The sequence below is a fragment of the Silene latifolia genome, chromosome 10, assembly GCF_048544455.1.
Source record: "Silene latifolia isolate original U9 population chromosome 10, ASM4854445v1, whole genome shotgun sequence".
Classification (NCBI taxonomy): domain Eukaryota; kingdom Viridiplantae; phylum Streptophyta; class Magnoliopsida; order Caryophyllales; family Caryophyllaceae; genus Silene; species Silene latifolia.
The window spans coordinates 17,739,251-17,759,465 of record NC_133535.1 but is presented as its reverse complement, the minus strand read 5'-3'; the positions used below and the strand labels follow the sequence as shown (position 1 = coordinate 17,759,465).

At 36.2% G+C, this 20,215-nt stretch overlaps 1 protein-coding gene across 1 annotated transcript; it reads right to left on the bottom strand.

Annotated features, from left to right (window-relative positions):
• Positions 1-1,783: 1,783 nt before the first annotated feature.
• On the bottom strand, positions 1,784-2,689 carry LOC141607213 (uncharacterized). Its single transcript, XM_074426573.1, has one exon. It carries the CDS (start codon positions 2,687-2,689, stop codon positions 1,784-1,786), a length of 906 nt encoding a protein of 301 aa, XP_074282674.1.
• Positions 2,690-20,215: the final 17,526 nt, after the last annotated feature.

Genomic DNA, 20,215 nt, shown 5'->3' with positions numbered 1-20,215 from the left:
TAGTTTGGTATATAAAACCAATTTGTACGTAGTATGCATCATTTAAGATGACAATAAAGATTTTCATAATATGCCAATGAAGACCGTATAATACGGAGCATTATATAACACAATCGTACAAAAGACTAATTGAAATTAGAGAGACTAACTGAAATTAATTCACAACGTCCACTACACTTATTTTCAAAGTCATTAGTTACTTTACGATATCAAATTTACCGTTCTCACATTTAAGAACTTACATATTCTAGCACTTCAGTTAAAAATAAAACATTATTTAAAAACCCGTGCAACGCACGGGCACAAAATCTAGTTGACCATGTTTTAGTCTCTTACAAATGTTTAGGAAAATTATCAACCTTCTATATAATTTAATTTTAACTCAAACTATATAATATTTGCATTGAGATCCCTTAATCGGGTCCATCACACGGTGCTAGTGATTTAAAACTATATAGTATAATTAATTTGTATAACTTTATTTAATTACATGGAAATCCCTTGGTTTCTGGATTTAATATATAATATTGATTAGAAGCCCAACATTGAGAGTTTAATTGTTTAAAAGCTACTCGATATTCAGTCATTTCCGTTATGTGTCCCTCTAAACCCAAATTTTCATCATTTATCCATTTTTCTCTTTAGATCGTCATCATCACCAACTATTTTCTGCAATTTTGATTTACTTAGTGAAAATGACAAATGGCGGTGGAAGTAAAGGATCATCCAGTATAATTTTTCATCCAAACAATTTCTAGAAAGGTTGATTTCATCAATCAAAGTTTGTTTTTAACCCATTTTTGCACGCAGGAGATTTATTTATAGGGTAATGTTAAATACAGTCCTTAGGACTATATTTAAGCATTTAATACCTTCTATATAAGTTATTAACTTAGGAATTAAGAATTAGATTACACATTACTCAATGCAATTAATATAAATATTAAGGATTTATTTCCTTTTATGGTTCCTTAAATTAGAGCTGTATTTATCATTTCCCTTATTTATATCATCAACAAGGTTTATTTGTTTGTTATATGTTAAGTTTGTATCAATTTATGTCTCAATTTTGATATTCCACAATAATTACGTTGTGATTTCTTTTTATACAAATGAACAAACTGATTGATATAAGTTTCCTTGTTACATGCGTTTCTTTTAAATATGTTAACACGGATATAGTTAATGATCATCAAATCTTTGTTGAGGCTAGAAGTCTTAAGTTGTTGAGGTTTTAGTTTGAAAACTCCATATTTTAACTTCAAAACGTCGTTTAAATTTTAATTTAAAATCTCTATTTAAATCATAGGATCCAATTGTTAAACATGGATTGTAGCTTAAAATATCTGGTTTTTAAATTAAAAACGTGTTTTTTAAAAAAGAAAACTTTAAAAGTCCGAGAACTTAAATTTATATTTTGTTAAAAGTTAATTAGCTCAAATGGGAGAGCATGTGCAATATGCACAAGGTATGGGTTCAAGTCCCATATTAGCTAATAAAAATATATCTCGTTCTAAATTGTAAAATGAAATGATTCGAAAGTGTGAAATAATAAAGAAGAATGATCATTGTTGATATCGTCAATAATTAACAAATTTTTAAATGAATTACAAGGTATATTAAGTGAAACTTTCAGTTTTTAAAATTTAGCTGCAATGTTGTAACAGTAGAGATCACCTGTCCCACTTTTATGTCCCATCTTATGTCCCATTCTCTTAAGATCTTGACACATCACACTTAAAATAATAAAAATGACAATATTATATATCAAAGTGCTAATGTGCTAATGTGTTATTAGGAGAGGTTCGGTGTCATTGAGTGCACTATTGACAATAATAGGGTATGTGTCATTAGGGCCAAGAAAAGCATGTTTAAGAGTAGAGGGAAGAGGTTTCAACTCCACTTGAGGAGGCGTGGATCTCTCCTCCTTTTTACCATCTCTTCTTAAGCTCTCAAATTCCTTGTTTGGGTCTTCGTCAATTGTTGAATCCATAACCAAAGCATATTCCCGGTGCTCCTTGTAATCCTTTACCTTACCCTCAAGAAATCCTTGTAAGCCCTTGTCTTCTTCAAATCTTTTCGTGTCAACCCATTCTTCTACCATATCAACCATGTAGCAAGACTTTTCTTCCGAAGGCTCCTTCATAGCCTTATTCAAGGAGAACTCCACCTTTTCTTCACCAACTTGAAGAGAAAGCTTCCCATTTTTCACATCAATCATGGCACCCCCCGTGGCAAGGCAAGGGCGCCCTAACATAATGGGAATGTTTGAATCTTCGGGGATATCCATCACATAAAAATCACAAGGAAATTCAAGTTTGACCACCTTGAGTGGGATATCTTCCACAAGACCAATTGGATATCTCACCGACCTATCCGCAAGTTGTAGAGAAACTCTAGTTGGTGAAAGGTCGTAATCTTTCAATTTCTTGAAAATCTTGAGAGGCATGAGACTAATGCTTGCCCCCAAATCACATAGAGCTCGCTCAATATGAACGGTCCCAATTGTGCATGGTATGGAAAAATTCTCCGGATCTTCAAGCTTTTGGGGCACCTCATTCATTAGAATGGCACTACACTCCTTAGATGAATTTACCATTAATGGTTGCATGACATTCTTGTTGGAAATCAACTCCTTTAAGAATTTACCATAGGTTGGTATTTCCTTGATGGCATCAATGAAAGGCATTGTGATGTTAATTCCCTTCATCATGTTCATGAATTTCCCATACTTTTGCTCAAGCCTTACCCTTGCCAACCTTTGAGGAAAAGGAATTGGTGGCACATAAGGTTTCACTATTTGTTGCTTGGTTCCTCAACAACCTTTGTGTGTTCATCAACAAGCTTGGTGGACTCATCAACTAGCATGGGAGTTTCCACAACAACCTCTACAAGATCATCTTCAACCACTTTTTCATCAATCACTTTTGGTGGTTCAACCACAACTTCCGGCTTGCTACTCTTTCTCCTCTTGATGAACACCCGGTCTTCTAACTCTCTACCACTCCTCAAATGTATAGCATTTATGGTCTTTGAGTTTTCCTCGGTTTTACCAGGGAATCTACCATTTGAGGCTTGCAATTGACTCATTTGAGAAGCCAATTGAGAGATTTGAGTATCCGTCATTCTTTGGGAGGCTTGCATTTGAGTCCTTAGTTGGTTGATAGAAGATGTTGTCTCTTCTTGTTTTTGGTTAGAGTGAGCAATGAATTGAGTTTGAGTGTTCATCATTTGCTCCATCATGAGCTCCATGTTTGATTTGGGTTGGGTGGATTGTTGAAAGGGTTGAGAATTTTGTTGAAATGGTTGGGAATTTTGTGAAAATGGTGGGTTGGTTGGTTGATTGAGTGGTTGGAATTGTGGTCTTGGTTGGAAGGATCTCCCTTGGAAACCCGGTGGTCCTTGGTTAAATGTTGTATTTGGCTTTTGGGCTTGGAAGTTTGGTGTAAATTGTGATTTTTGTTGGAAAGTGGCGTTTTGGACATTTTGTGAGCCATAGGAAAATTTGGGTGGGCTCTCATTCCGGGGTGGTATTGATTGTTGTTGAATGCTTGCTTTGCCGGACTTGATTCCCACACTCCATTCACTTGCTCCATACAATTACCCTCTCCAATCATCAAAGGACACTCATTTGGTGGATGTCCTTGATCACCACAAATTTCACAACAATTCACTTGGTTCCTACTAGTTGAAGAGTTGTTAGAGGTGTTGTTTGAGTTCAACAAAGCAACTTGTTGCTTGAGCTCTTCTATTAACCCCTTGACCTCAACATTGTTGGCCGACTCGATGGTTGACTTTCCTTTCCTTTTGTGCCTATCATTGTTCCAATGAAAAGTACGGGAAGTCATTTCCTCAATAAGCTCCTTGGCCGTCTTGTGATCAATTTTGTCTAGTGCCTCTTTTCCCGAGCCGGAGTCTAGATTCATTTTCATCTCATTGTTCAACCCCTCATAGAAGTTGGTTTATCAACTCATCATCTCCGATCCCGTGATGGGGGCACAACCTTTGGAGTCCTTTATACCTCTCCCACGCCTCCACTAGTAGAAAAAACCCTTATCGCGACGCTGATATAGTGGCGGTTCTAATAGAAACCGACACAAAAAGTAGATAAAAAACTATTGGCGGCGGTTTTAATTAAGAACCGACGCTATAAAAGAAATTATTTGTGGCGGTTTTATTTAAAAACCGCCGCTATAGGGCTTTTGTGGCGGTTTAATTTACAACCGACGTGAAAAATGGTGAGGCGGTTTTATTTTAAAACCGTCGCTATAATGCTTTTTTGGCGGTCCTATTTAAAACCGACTTATATCAAACTTGTATGTAACTTGGCGCTTAAAATGACAACACCCGCATCTCTCTTATTCTTTATCACTCGTTCACTCCCCACTCTAACCTGGCTCTTCTCTCACCGTTGTTCTGCTCCGCCACCACCAACACTCCATATGAAAGAATGGGGACTGCTCGTCGCCATGGCCGACCTCCATTATTAACCGGTTCTTCTTCTTCTTCTCTTCCTTTCGCTATTACCCCTTTTTTTAAGATCTAGGGTTTCAACTCAAACTTGAATTATTATTTTTATTATTATTATTATTATTATTATTATTATTATTATTATTATTATTATTATTATTATTATTATTATTATTATTATTATTATTATTATTATTATTATTATTATTATTATTATTATTATTATTATTATTATTATTATTATTATTATTATTATTATTATTATTATTATTATTATTATTATTATTATTATTATTATTATTATTATTATTATTATTATTATTATTATAGTTAATTGATTTAGGTTCGTTTCCCATCGACGACGACGATAAAAAGCTGATATCTCGATGATGTTTAACACGGTCCATTCCCCACCGACAACTACAGGTCCATTTTTTCCCTCCTATCATCTGAGTTTTCTTTACTTTCCTTAATTTTTTACTTTTAATTCTTCTAATTGCATGCGTCTTTGATTTGTTTTCCTTTTTATCGTATGATTTTTTTTGTACATTTACGGAATTCTTATCCGCGAAAGTGATTTGAGTGATTGCTTAGCTTGGATGTGCATCTGCTTATGTTACAGGAAAGAACATAGAATGGCAGGAGAAGCTTCCTAGAGTTATGTTTTAAAGATAATTGCTGAGTAGATTATGTAGTGTAATGCTAATTCCAAGGTATTTGTGCCGTTTTCTTTAACTTAATTTAGTGTTTTTTTCGTTTGGATTTTGATGTGTTATTTCATTTGAGGTTTCAATTGGTAAGAAAAATTAATGGCGGCTGATTTGATTGCTAAAGTTCTTTTACTTCAGTTTCCAAAAATCATCTAACGCTTTGCTTGGTTCTTTTAATTATGCTTGTTTTGGCTTCACTGTACTTTGTCTGAGTTTATGACTTTGATTTGCAGCCAGTGCCTCAATTTTTCCACGATACACTACTTCTGATTATGGCTTGATTGTGCCAAATGGAAGTTATGCTACATCAGCTAGTTACTGTGTCCAATGCAGTTGTGCCGCAGCTCGTCGCAGGTTAGTATTTTTGATCCCTTGTACTTTACACTTTCCCGAATCCTCCTCGAGGGTTGGTTTTTGTCGAATGTAGGAAGAGAGCAAAAATGGAACACTGTGTTTTACTTCCAAACATTATCGTGTCTGAACTTGAAAAGGCTTTAATTTGGCTTTTGAGAAGGAAAATGTATCCCCTATTTCTCTTGTTCATCCTAGATAGTTAACTTGTTCTTAGATATGGGAATACTATGTGAATGTTTATAATGTTAAGTAATTGGTAAAAATAGAAGCTCATTTTGTGTTGTTGCATGGAAGGTTATGATATTGAAGACGCGATTTGCCATGCTCCTCCTGCTGCTGATATTGGTGTTCATTTCCTTTTTATCCCGGTTAACTTCTATAACATTACTACTCTCTGATTCTTACTGTCAGTAAGTCTGTGCAGCGAATTACTTGTTTTGTTTACTGTATTTGTAACACCCCCATACTTCAAGTGCCTTACCAGGACCACTTAAGGCATGGAAGTGCTACCATCTCGGTTTCCCGAGGCAATGATAATCATAAGACAATAACGAAACATACTTAAAAGTAAATAATGTTTAAAGTGATTACATAGCAACTCCAAAACTGATCAAAAGAAATACAGATTCTCAGACGGTCTACTGCTAAAACTATCAAAGCTATAAAACATCGTCTGACACAGCGGAAGACTTCTAACTGCCACGTGATGACTCATCCCAGTTATCCCATACGCGTCATATCATACCTGCTCAATAACTGCTCACCACCCCCGAATGGATCACCACAGTTTTTAAAATATTAAACGGGGTCAGTACTAATCACACAGTTTATATAACCAACAACACAGTAAACAAGCAGCTCAAACGGTCACACACACAATCACACCCACTCCAATCAATCTCCGTCACCGACTGTCCACTGGACCAGCCCTACCAGTGGGGGACCGCAGCCGTTCCCACCTAAGCCCCGCTCATCATACCGAGCGATAACCCTGTCTCATTAATGTGCACATCCCTTCCCGTGGCGGGTTCCACGGAGGGCGAAACTAGGGCGTGAAGCCACTCCCACAAGTGACTCCACTCAGCCGAGAACGCATCTCGAGAACCAGAGACAAACAATCACAACCATCAAACAGCAATCATTCAACAACCGTCACAATACCAATACGATAATAATCAACAATCACGAAACACCAACAATGCATTATGGGACTAATACTGAGTAGGGAAACCCTACCTGGAATGCAACACAAACATCAGATGATCTAGCAGCTGTCTCAAAACCTTTCCTCTACGAACCCTTCTCCTATACACATAATCATACAATCACTACCACATCAACATAAACATAGAAAACCCCCAATCCCAAAATTAGGGTTTAACGAAACTTAACGAAATACTATAAAATTGGTATGTAGATCTTACCCCTGACGCAAGGAACACTATGATGCAAAGAACGAGATAATCCGACACTCCTAGCTTTGGGGATTTGCCAACAACGCAACGAGAGATAACTACGTAACTCCTTTTTCTTTTGAAAGGTTTAGAAAGGATAAAAGTGATTAAAGGAACTGACGGAAACCTTTTATATTAAACTCGCGTTATTAGCAAAACCCGACAAAACAACCCCGTAAAACACACTTACTCGATCGAGTAACTGACGTACTCGATCGAGTGCCGCCTACTCGATCGAGTACCAAGGCTACTCGATCGAGTACCATACAGGTCAGAAACTATTTTAAACTGCAAACTACCCTTACTCGACAGAGTAAGGCCCACTCGATAGAGTACCCAGAGACTCATAAAACCGTAGTATTACAGTATTTAAGTGTACGGAATTAACACCCCTGTTTCTGGTGTGTAGTTTATTAAGCAAAATGGTAGTGCTTGTAGTGCACTTAGATTATTCTTGGGTCATTTATAATAAAAGCCAACATAGAAGTGTAAAAAAGTTAACTGATTTGGATCGCACTCAGGTGATTATTGTTATATAGTAGTTGAAACTTCATTATATATAATTTATTTAGTGTGTATATTTCCTTGAGTTACTAGTTCTGTTTACTTTTGACTTAGAATTCTAGTTGAAGTCTCATAGACATCTAGACACGGACATATGATTATCAATGTGCAAGTATTTAAACCACACGAAATATGATAATGATTTGTATAGGACAAATCTTTCCTAAATGAGGGGTTTAATTGGACAAATAACAAATTTATTATATGACATGATGTCTATGAGTAGGCTGTTAGGAAGTAAATCCCAGCCACGGCTCGATCTTTTTTTTTCTTTTGCCGGTTTAAAGCAATAATATACTGAAAATTTCAGGCTATGTAATTCTTTTGAGTTGATATAAAGATCGTTTTTTGAAAATTATCTTGCAGAATAGTGTTCTTATCAGAGAACCCTGAGATGCTAGATACTACTAGTTTCAAAGATCTAGATGATCACTGGTAGTTCCGTTTTGAGCTGACATTGGAAGGAAGACCTACACAGGTTGTCCTAATTCCCAAAACTTGAACAGGCCGATCAATTGATGCTTATATGATTAGTTGAACACGATTTATTATTTGTCATTTTTTATTTCTAGCTGACCTGTTTCTGAAATTAATCAAATAATTCATTGGTTTAATGGTTCGTCTAGGCGTGGTTTTCATCAGTTCTTGCTGATTTGCAGTTGTAGATTCTATTCGAATTTCTGAACTTCCATTTTGCCCGTCAACAATATTGGTGTATTTATCAGATTGTGACCTCTTCTGTCCGTGATCTCCATTTCAAGCTCATGCTTCGAATTTTGTTGCTTTACTGTGGAATATGATCCTCTTCATTAAGGCTTACTGTGGAATATGATCCTCTTCATGCTAAGGCTTAGAGAACATGTAATGTTGATTAGTTTATTAACTAAGACGTGTATGTGATTATTTATACACTTGGAAGTATTTTTTTTTCAACATTAGCAATACTAATTTGTTGGGTCGGATGATATACAAGTTTGTTGGTTGCCATTCTCTTGTATGTATTGTTCATTTCTCTATTTGGATTATCAAATCTTTAGGATATTGCTACCAAAATTTTGGTAGCAAATAATTTTTTTTTTAAATAACTACCTATGGTGGCGGTTCTTCACCAAACAACCGACGTTATAACTACCTTTAGTGGCGGTTCTGTACCAACAACCGACATTATAACTACCTTTAGTGGTGGTTCTGGAACAACAACCGTTGTTATAGAGAACATATAGTGGTGTAATGATATTATTGAAATATCTATGGTGGCGTTTTTCAAACAATAACCGCCATAAACACTGACTCAGAATAACTTCTCAGATAAGAAAAACTTACTCAAATCCACTTTACTAAATCATAACGCAACATATTTTATGAATTAAGCAGATAATAACCTCATGAACATCATCCCCTTACCACATCACAGAATAACATATATCATGAATACATACAAGTATAACCAGTCATGCCAGATCAATCAAATTATTACTTTTTGAATATCATTCAATTAAATCACCGTGTCCAACATATATTACAGAACACTCAGATAACAGCTTTATAACTATCACACCATACCACTTCCCGTGAGGTCAGAACCTCACACAAACATTTATACACATCATAGACCCGTAATCACATCCAATCGGTCAGATCCCGATCACGTAAGTTACCACCTGATAAAAGTTACCTCTCACCCGAGCTTAACTCGTATACTCCTCATAACATATTCTCCCATTCGCATATCCATCACCCCCGCCAAATGTAACCACACCATTAATACTCAACTACTAACAACCGCCTCATATAGCCACATCTTATACTCTTTCATAACCATACTTATCAATCTGGTCCCTACAAAATCAACCTCTTTAGAATTGCTACCTTTCTAATATACCATCACCCTTAACCACTAGTCACAAACCATAACACTACCACTGTCCGGACATCAAACCTCTTACAATCATCTCTAAACATCACGATTTCTTTCCTATCTTTGGTTAACATCCCAAATAACGAACATCGAATCCATCAACAAAAATTACCTCAACATTCTTCCCAATACTATCCTTAATTGTATCATCATCTAACTCTCCACCAAAAATCTCGTATCGTGCAAATACTCCACCAACTTCATACTCCCTTCATTCCTCGAAACTCATGATTAATCATGTTGTCCCGAAACTTCTGTATAACTATTAACTTACTTACTCTTGATAGTATCATACATCTCGACGATTCCTTACTTTTATGTCACATAACTCCGGTCAACATTTTCCTAGTTTTACTCTCCTCATTCTTTTCTTTTACACTCGACAAAATCAATTAACTATTCAACTCCTTATCACTTCTACCTAACTCTTTAGTGTTCCGGTTACTTTCTCATTGCTCCAAAACTCACATCTCATTATTTCATATCGATATCATCTCACTCTTTCTTACCATAAATATTCTCTTATTATTCCATCAATCACCCTTGCCACTAATCCATCCATAGAATCAACGTTTACTGTTTGACAATTGCATCTCCTTTGTACATCTCTAGAAATCAAAATTCCTTTCATACCGTTAATTGTCCAAGGAAATCCCACAGTAGTTTCACCTCTTAATAAACCAAATCTCCCAAACTCACTCACTGTCTACAAATCCACCTCGCGACATGTCTCCACAAAGTTCACTATATACTACTCTTCTCAACCCCTTTAAAACGAACTTTCACTATGTATATTCTTAACCCACACGACTCCTAACCACCTCCCTCCATGATTCTTCACACATCTCAAGTTGCCACCATTTGCGTCCCTCATTTCAATCTTTTCATGTTCTCGTTTCATAAACTCACATCATCCCTTGCCTACATTAATTTACTTTTACATTACTCAACACACAAACATATCACTCATCTCATCTCACAAAACATGCTCTATGTCTCAATTAAGCCATAACGATCTTCCTTTTTCTTTTCCCACTATCTACCACAACCACATATAGCTCATCTCCTCCCACCAAACTCATACTCACCATAAGGTGCCACTCACCACCTCATAAGATTGGGTAACTTACGTATCAAGACCAACATACATGTAAAACAATGCATAAAGAAGCAAAATAACAACTTTGAATTAAACATAATATGCAATGAATTCAAAAGATAAGCATATTACCCAAAATAGGGGTCACTAGATCGAGTACAGGCCACTCGATCGAGTAAGGGACTTACTCGATCGAGTAGGTGAAGGTCAGAAGCACGTAAAACAAATTTTACCAGGGTTACTCGATCGAGTACCAAGATGCACTCGATCGAGTAAGGGCCACTCGATCGAGTACCCTACGCATTTCTCAGCACTGTCCAGTTTTCGTAAAACGGTCATAACTCACTCATTTCTTGGTCGTTTTGGGCGTGTGACCTATCGTTAGAATCGTAAAAGAACAAGCTATCACCTCCAATTAGAATCACATTAAAATCATTTATGCATCTCAAGTTATAACAGTTTAAAGACAACCTCTTTATAATCGAAAAACACAACTATTTGATTTTACTTCCAAACAACTTAAACGACAACAAGGTAAGCAAAACCAACTCAGTACTCATAAAACCAGTATTGCTAATCACATGTTACTACTTTCAAAAGTCACGCAACAACATCCATCATGCACATATATTATTTAACTCATTAATCATGTACTAACCGCATGCTTCAAATTTTATGACTTTTCGTAAAACAAAACATACTCATACAATTACAAATCCTATTTCCATGTTACTAACACAACAATATTACAACTCCACTTCGTCATCTAAACATATTCATATTCACAAAATCCATATTCTCATGCAATTGACATTCCATCTTTTTCAATCAGTTCATCTATTTCAACCACATTCTTCATTTACAAGTGCATATGATACCACAGTAGACAATTATATGAACTTATTATCTAACTTTACACAAACAGAATTATGTAAAATCATATAAAATCCCCTAATCACAAGTTACTAGTATATAAACATTATAAACCATTCATCCTGCAACATCATTACCCATCACATATCATCATATTATCTACTTCCCTTTTTCCACCACATCATTTATTTTCTCATGTACTTTTCCAATAATTCCATACATCACTGTAAACCAAATATCATGCAACATGCCTATTCACAACACTTTATCATTTACCACATTCCTCATTCCACCATAAACACACATCCACTGATTCATGCCACACATCAGCATATAGGTACACAATTTACAGGATAAACACATAGCGATCCCGACTCATATCCCATGGTGACCGGTTCAAAATTGTAGGGCGAGTTCGCGACTTTAGGACGTCTCCCAAGTCTTTGCATTAGCTCCTACAACTTTTACCCCGGGTTCATTTTAATTTGACTCCCTATATTCATTAGGTTCATTGGTTACAGGTTTCAGGATCGTCGCTCTGATACCATTTTGTAACACCCCCATACTCCAAGTGCCTTACCAGGACCACTTAAGGCATGGAAGTGTTACCATATCGGTTTCCCGAGGCAATGATAATCATAAGACAATAACGAAACATACTTAAAAGTAAATAATGTTTAAAGTGATTACATAGCAACTCCAAAACTGATCAAAAGAAATACAAGATTCTCAGACGGTCTCATCGCTAAAACTATCAAAGCTATAAAACATCGTCTCGACACAATGGAAGACTTCTAAGCGCCACGTGATGACTCATCCCAGCTATCCCATACGCGTCATATCATACCTGCTCAATAACTGCTCACCACCCCCGAATGGATCACCACAGTTTTTAAAACATTAAACGGGGTCAGTACTAATCACACAATTTATATAACCAACAACACAGTAAACAAGCAGCTCAAACGGTCACACACACAATCACACCCACTCCAATCAATCTCCGTCACCGACTGTCCACTGGACCACGCGCGGTGGGGGACCGCAGCCGTTCCCACCTAAGCCCCGCTCATCATACCGAGCGATAACCCTGTCCCATTAATGTGCACATCCCCTCCCGTGGCGGGTTCCACGGAGGGCGAAACTAGGGCGTGAAGCCACTCCCGTAAGTGACTCCACTCAGCCGAGAACGCATCTCGAGAACCAGAGACAAACAATCACAACCATCAAACAACAATCATTCAACAACCGTCACAATACCAATACGATAATAATCAACAATCACAAAACACCAACAATGCATTATGGGACTAATACTGAGTAGGGAAACCCTACCTGGAATGCAACACAAACATCAGACGATCTAGTAGCTGTCTCAAAACCTTTCCTCTACGAACCCTTCTCCTATACACATAATCATACAATCACTACCACATCAACATAAACATAGAAAACTCCCAATCCCAAAATTAGGGTTTAACGAAACTTAACGAAATACTATAAAATTGGTATGTAGATCTTACCCCTGACGCAAGGAACACTATGATGCAAAGAACGAGATGATCCGACACTCCTAGCTTTGGGGATTTGCCAACAACGCAACGAGAGAGAACTACGTAACTTCTTTTTCTTTTGAAAGGTTTAGAAAGGATAAAAGTGATTAAAGGAACTGACGGAAACCTTTTATATTAAACTCGCGTTATTAGCAAAACCCGACAAAACAACCCCGTAAAACACACTTACTCGATCGAGTAACTGACGTACTCGATCGAGTGCCGCCTACTCGATCGAGTACCAAGGCTACTCGATCGAGTACCATACAAGTCAGAAACTATTTTAAACTGCAAACTACCCTTACTCGACAGAGTACGGCCCACTCGATAGAGTACCCAGAGACTCATAAAACCGTAGTATTACAGTATTTAAGTGTACGGAATTAACACCCCTGTTTCTGGTGTGTAGTTTATTAAGCAAAATGGTAGTGCTTGTAGTGCACTTAGATTATTCTTGGGTCATTTATAATAAAAGCCAACATAGAAGTGTAAAAAAGTTAACTGATTTGGATCGCACTCAGGTGATTATTGTTATATAGTAGTTGAAACTTCATTATATATAATTTATTTAGTGTGTATATTTCCTTGAGTTACTAGTTCTGTTTACTTTTGACTTAGAATTCTAGTTGAAGTCTCATAGACATCTAGACACGGACATATGATTATCAATGTGCAAGTATTTAAACCACACGAAATATGATAATGATTTGTATAGGACAAATCTTTCCTAAATGAGGGGTTTAATTGGACAAATAACAAATTTATTATATGACATGATGTCTATGAGTAGGCTGTTAGGAAGTAAATCCCAGCCACGGCTCGATCTTTTTTTTTCTTTTGCCGGTTTAAAGCAATAATATACTGAAAATTTCAGGCTATGTAATTCTTTTGAGTTGATATAAAGATCGTTTTTTGAAAATTATCTTGCAGAATAGTGTTCTTATCAGAGAACCCTGAGATGCTAGATACTACTAGTTTCAAAGATCTAGATGATCACTGGTAGTTCCGTTTTGAGCTGACATTGGAAGGAAGACCTACACAGGTTGTCCTAATTCCCAAAACTTGAACAGGCCGATCAATTGATGCTTATATGATTAGTTGAACACGATTTATTATTTGTCATTTTTTATTTCTAGCTGACCTGTTTCTGAAATTAATCAAATAATTCATTGGTTTAATGGTTCGTCTAGGCGTGGTTTTCATCAGTTCTTGCTGATTTGCAGTTGTAGATTCTATTCGAATTTCTGAACTTCCATTTTGCCCGTCAACAATTTTGGTGTATTTATCAGATTGTGACCTCTTCTGTCCGTGATCTCCATTTCAAGCTCATGCTTCGAATTTTGTTGCTTTACTGTGGAATATGATCCTCTTCATGCTAAGGCTTAGAGAACATGTAATGTTGATTAGTTTATTAACTAAGACATGTATGTAATTATTTATACACTTGGAAGTATATTTTTTTTTCAACATTAGCAATACTAATTTGTTGGGTCGGATAATATACAAGTTTGTTGGTTGCCATTCTCTTGTATGTATTGTTCATTTCTCTATTTGGATTATCAAATCTTTAGGATATTGCTACCAAAATTTTGGTAGCAAATAATTTTTTTTTTAAATAACTACCTATGGTGGCGGTTCTTCACCAAACAACCGACGTTATAACTACCTTTAGTGTCGGTTCTGTACCAACAACCGACATTATAACTACCTTTAGTGGTGGTTCTGGAACAACAACCGTTGTTATAGAGAACATATAGTGGTGTAATGATATTATTGAAATATCTATGGTGGCGTTTTTCAAACAATAACCGCCATTATAGGTGAAGTATAATGGCGGTTCTTGTTTAACAACCGCCATTTTATATAAGCCTATAATGGCGGTTTTGTTTAAAAACCGCCATTGTAGGTAAGCTATAGTGGCGGTTGTACAACCGCCGCAAAGTGTAAACAACCCCGTGATATACGGCGCACCCAAAATTTCTTAAAACCGCCATAAAAGGGTCATTTATGACCGCCACTATAGGAGGTTTTTCTACTAGTGCTCATAAAGGGTCTCATCATCATTTTGGGTGAAGCCTTGAAGCTCACTCTTGATTCTAGCGGTCCTTTGTGGTGGAAAGTACTTGTTCAAGAAGGCCTTGGAGACATCATCCCAAGTTCTAAGTGAATCGGGCTCACAACTCTTCAACCATTCCTTAGCACTCCCCCTCAAGGAATAAGGAAAGAGTCTAAGGTGGAGTGCATCCTCCGATACTCCATTTGCCTTATACATATCATAACTATCCAAGAAATCATTAAGATGTTCATTGGGGTTTTCGGTAGCGCCCCCGAATTGGTTTACTTGGACTAGTTGCAACAAGGTAGCCTTCACATCAAAGTTATTTGCTTGTATAAGTGGCTTGACAATACTTGGGTTCACCACCTTCTTTGGAGCCAAATTATCCCTCATAGGAACCGCGGCCATTGTTGCTTCTTCGGGAATTCCAAATGGATTCTCAAAAAACTCAAAAGTACCCGGTTCTTCTAGAACGTCTTCCACTACTAAATGTTCTTCGAAATTAGGAGTTTCTATCAATCCCCTTCTTCGGAGTGAATTGAGTCTTCTTGCGGTAGCTTCGATCTCGTGGTCAATCGGATGAATAGGTTGACCTCTTCGATTTCTCCTACTCATGCAAAAAGTCCTACACACTCAAGATAAGGATTAGTAACATAAGAGACTTAGTCTAAACTAGAACAAAAACTATTAATATCTAGCCTTTGCTCCCCGGCAACGACGCCAAAAACTTGATAGTTTCAAATTCAACCTCGCAAGTGCACGGTTGTCGTCGTGCAAAATTGAGGGTCGATCCCACAAGGAGCTAGGAAAATTACTAATTGTTTTAATCCTTAGGCTTAGCTAATTAAGTCGACAAAATTTAAATGGGGTTATTAGTCTAACAACTAAACTAAACAAAATGAAATGCAATTTAACAAGAGAAGGAAAGAAGAGCAAGATAGGATTAAGTTGTAATTCAAATGATTAAAAGGCCTAGAACTCGGTTCTCCCACAACAATTCGTAATTCCACATCACGATTCTCTAGGCTAATTATCCGGGTAGACAAGCAAGGAGGAGATGGCTCTAAGTCGTCTAATACCCCTCTCTCGGGTTCGCATTAGGACACTAGTCCTCCCAACTCCCCTCCCCTTCGGTCTCGGAGGTCGGAATCCTAAGGTAGAAACCCGACTACCCTAGAAATATGCACTTCTCAAAGGTACCCTAGTTTCTCCTAAGTCCAAAAGTCCTCATCATTTTCCGAGTCATCCAACTCCTTCTCTCGAAGGTCGAATTCAAATGCTAGCCTAGAGGTACCCTCCTTTGGTTCTCCCTTTCGGTCTCAACCTAGGTTAGCGATAAGACCAATTTTCGGGTACCCGACTCCCAACCTAACCAACTTTCGTTGATGGACAAGGGTTACAAATCAACACTAACCAAAATTGGCCCATAAACCAAATCAATCCTCTAGACTACCTTTACCAATCTCCCCCAACAATTAGCCTTTATGTGAATCAATTAATGAAATTACTCATGTTGGGTTAAACCGAGTCCTAGTGAAAGACTACTCACTAATCATGGTTCTTAAGACAAAAGAGACAATAAAGATGGATTCTTTAGGCATAAACATGGTGAGAGAATAAACTCTACTACTAATGATGCAATAAACCAACAAAGATTATGAGGAAGGACAAATTAGTCTAAGATGGGTAAGGATTAAACCAAAAGACACAAACTTTAACACAAGAAACCTAAAGATTCAATCTTTAGGTGAAAACAACAATGGTGAACAAGGAAAAGATGAACAAGAGAGAGAAAAAACAACAATCAAACAACAAAGAGAAGAATTCTAACATAAACAACTAAACAAAACTTAAGAGAAAACAAATGTAAACAAACGAAACTAAGGAGAGAAATTATACCAATTCAATAGCAAAGAAAGGAACTTGGATTAAAATAAGAAAGGAGAAATCTTCAATCTTTTTACAACCCAATTTCTAGTACTAATAATGAGATAATTAATGAAGAACTTGTTCTAATTAGGGAAGGATTAGTAAGCTAATTAGGAGAGATTCAAACTTGGTAAGGAAAAATATAGGTCTAGGGTTGTGTCCACAATTGATTTTGGGAAGGGGTATTTATAGTCTTTCATTGGATTAGAGAAGAAGAGGAAGAAAAGCCCATTAATCCGCAGCTGTTGCTCTGTGCCGGCGGGCCGGCTACCGGACTGCCTACCGGTAGCGCGCCTTTTGAAATTTGGACTTGAAAACTGGAAATTTAACTAGCGTGCGTGTTCTGCCGGCCTGCCAGCAGAACACACTCTTCTATACTCCAATTTCTTCCTTGGTGCGTCTTCTACCGGCTGGCCGGCTACCGGTTCGTGCACCGGTACCGAGACCAAACAATTCTTGCTCTTTTTCTTCTTCTATCTTCAGTCCAAGGGATTGTTGTGCTTTGCCGGCCTACCGGCAGAGCATACCTCTTCAGATTTTTCCCTTCTTCCTTGTAGTGACAGGTGGGGGTGTTCTGCCGGTGGCTGGACCGGTTGCCGGTCTGCCGGCAGAACATGCTCCTTCAGGTTTTTCACCTCTTTTCCTCTCAAGCTAACACGAGTTAGCTTCTTTAATCGATCTTCATTCCGTCTTGCCTTTTCCAAGGCCAATTCCCTACAAAGGAGTACGGGGAGTCATAATATCGATGTACATGAAATGAAGGGCAAAACACGAGCGATAGTGAGCTAAAAACGTGCTAAAGAAGGCAAAATGCATGAAAAACGGGAAGTAAAATGGTGTAAACTAATCATATATCACCTATCCCCTACCAATTGTACAAGACTGTATCTAGTAACATCCTCATAATGGTTGTAATATAAAGACATATGATTTGGTATACAAACTACTTTAAGAAATTAAATGTACATCCATAAATAAGCAAGTATTCCCGTTATTGCAAAAACCATTTACATGTAATATGACACAAAGATGCCTAATCATTTATTCCATTTATAGGGTGTTTGGTTGGGGGTGTTGAAATGGAATGAAATGGATTTGAGTGATTCTAGTGTTTGGTTGGGGTATTTTGGAATGGAGTTAGAATTCTGATGGATTCTCCCTCCATATAATTTTAGATTGAACCAAACAATAAATAATAGGTATGGGGTTCTAAATCCATCCCCTCATGGTATCTCATTCCATTCCAATCAATTCCGACCTTTTGAACCAAACGGTCCCTTAGTTCAGCAGGATGTAGGGGGTGTGGCATGGGCGCATGGCCACGTTATGTTCCCTTTTATGCGTTTTATTAGTTTTTGCTTTGTAGTTGATACTTTATTTCTGGGTTAAGCTTGTTTCTTTTTATCAAAAAAGTGTAATATGACACAAAGATTATTTAGTTGAAAGTGACTCGTGGTAAAACTTTGTTCCAATTATTTTTTTGTCTTTTTTTATTCTTTATGAGGAGTATTTTAAATAAAGGCAAACAAATAATTAGAATGAGAAATATATTTTAAACTTTCATGCTGCGCATCTACCCATCTGCCATGTCGTTTCATAAAAGAAGTTGATGAAAGTGCTTGTACGTTCGCCTTATTTAGACTAGAAATAATTTTCAAACGACCATGACGCATATCATCTTTCGTGGCTAATTTGAAACCAATGTAAGTTTCATCTATACTTATTTTTTGTTTTGTTTTTAATGTAAGTCATAATGTAAGATGATTCGATGTACTATAAGTAATAAGTAATATAATATTATACTAGGTTACCATATTGTGACACAGTTAAATAAGATACTCCCTCTTATTCTAAATAACTCTCCTTATTTCCTTTTTCGTCTATTCACAATACTCTCCCTATTTTCTTATTTGGCAAACTTTTATACTTATTTTAATCACCTCACCCCACAACAATACCCCACAATACTCATACTTTATCTTATTTTAATCACCTTACCCCCACAGCAATACTTACTCCTTCCAATTTTTTTATATCTTCCCCTTTCTATAATAGGAACTTGGAGGGAGTATTTTAACTCTCTACAATCTCCTACCCCCACACAATTACTTTACCATATCAATACTATATATTAATTCCAGAAACCAAGGGACTTCAATGTAATTAAAGAAAGTTATACAAATTAATTATACTATATAGTTTTAAATCAATAGCACCGTGTGATGGACCCGATTAAGGGATCTCAATGCAAATATTATATAGTTAGGGTTAAAATTAAATTATATAGAAGCTTGATAATTTTCCTGAACATGGTCAATTTCCTTAAAATAAAACAATTAATTAAGATGGTCAATGTCAATTTCCTTAAAATAAAATAAATAATTAAGATGGTCAATTTTAAGGAGATGGTAATTTTCCTAAATATTTATAGAAGACTAGAAGATGATCAATTTCCTTAAAATAAAATAATTAATTAGTATATACATACACACATATGGTATTAATTATTATCATCATAAAATTATATATTAATTTTAAAATCTATGCAATTTTATTAAACTTTATAGTTTATTAGATGTATAGAGATGTTAATTATTGAACATACAAAAATATAATAAGTAGGTTATAAATAATTCAAGTTAGATTCCATAATATATAATATTGCATAATTCTTTCGATTTGATTTAATGCATATATGTAATATATTTATATAAATATATATAATCCTCTTAAAATTGCATGTCTAAGTAGTAAAAGTAATTTCGTCAGTAAAGAAAAGAATTGTAGTAACATGGATATAGTTATATGATAGTAATCACTCATTTGAATAGTAAAAGTAACAATATTATCAACAAGATTAGTGAGAGTGGTAGAAACAACAACGGGAGTAGTGAAATAATCAATATTAATGCGGCAATAGTGAAAGTAATAATAATTACGGCGGGAGTAGTGGAATTATCAATATAAATGCGGCAGTAGTGACAGTAACAATAACTACGGCGGGTGTAGTGAAAGTAACAATGATTACGGGCAAGTAGTGAAATGTTATTATTATTGTTTCATTAATAAGAGTAAAATATTAGTAGCGGGAGTAGTGAATTTGTCTCAAAATTTATTTCATCGTAATTTTAGGATATGTTATAAAAAATATATTAATGTTAAATTTATGGGTTATGCAACCTTAAGTAATTTTGTTTAATGAAAAAAAAAATTAATGGTAAGTAGAGGTAGCCCG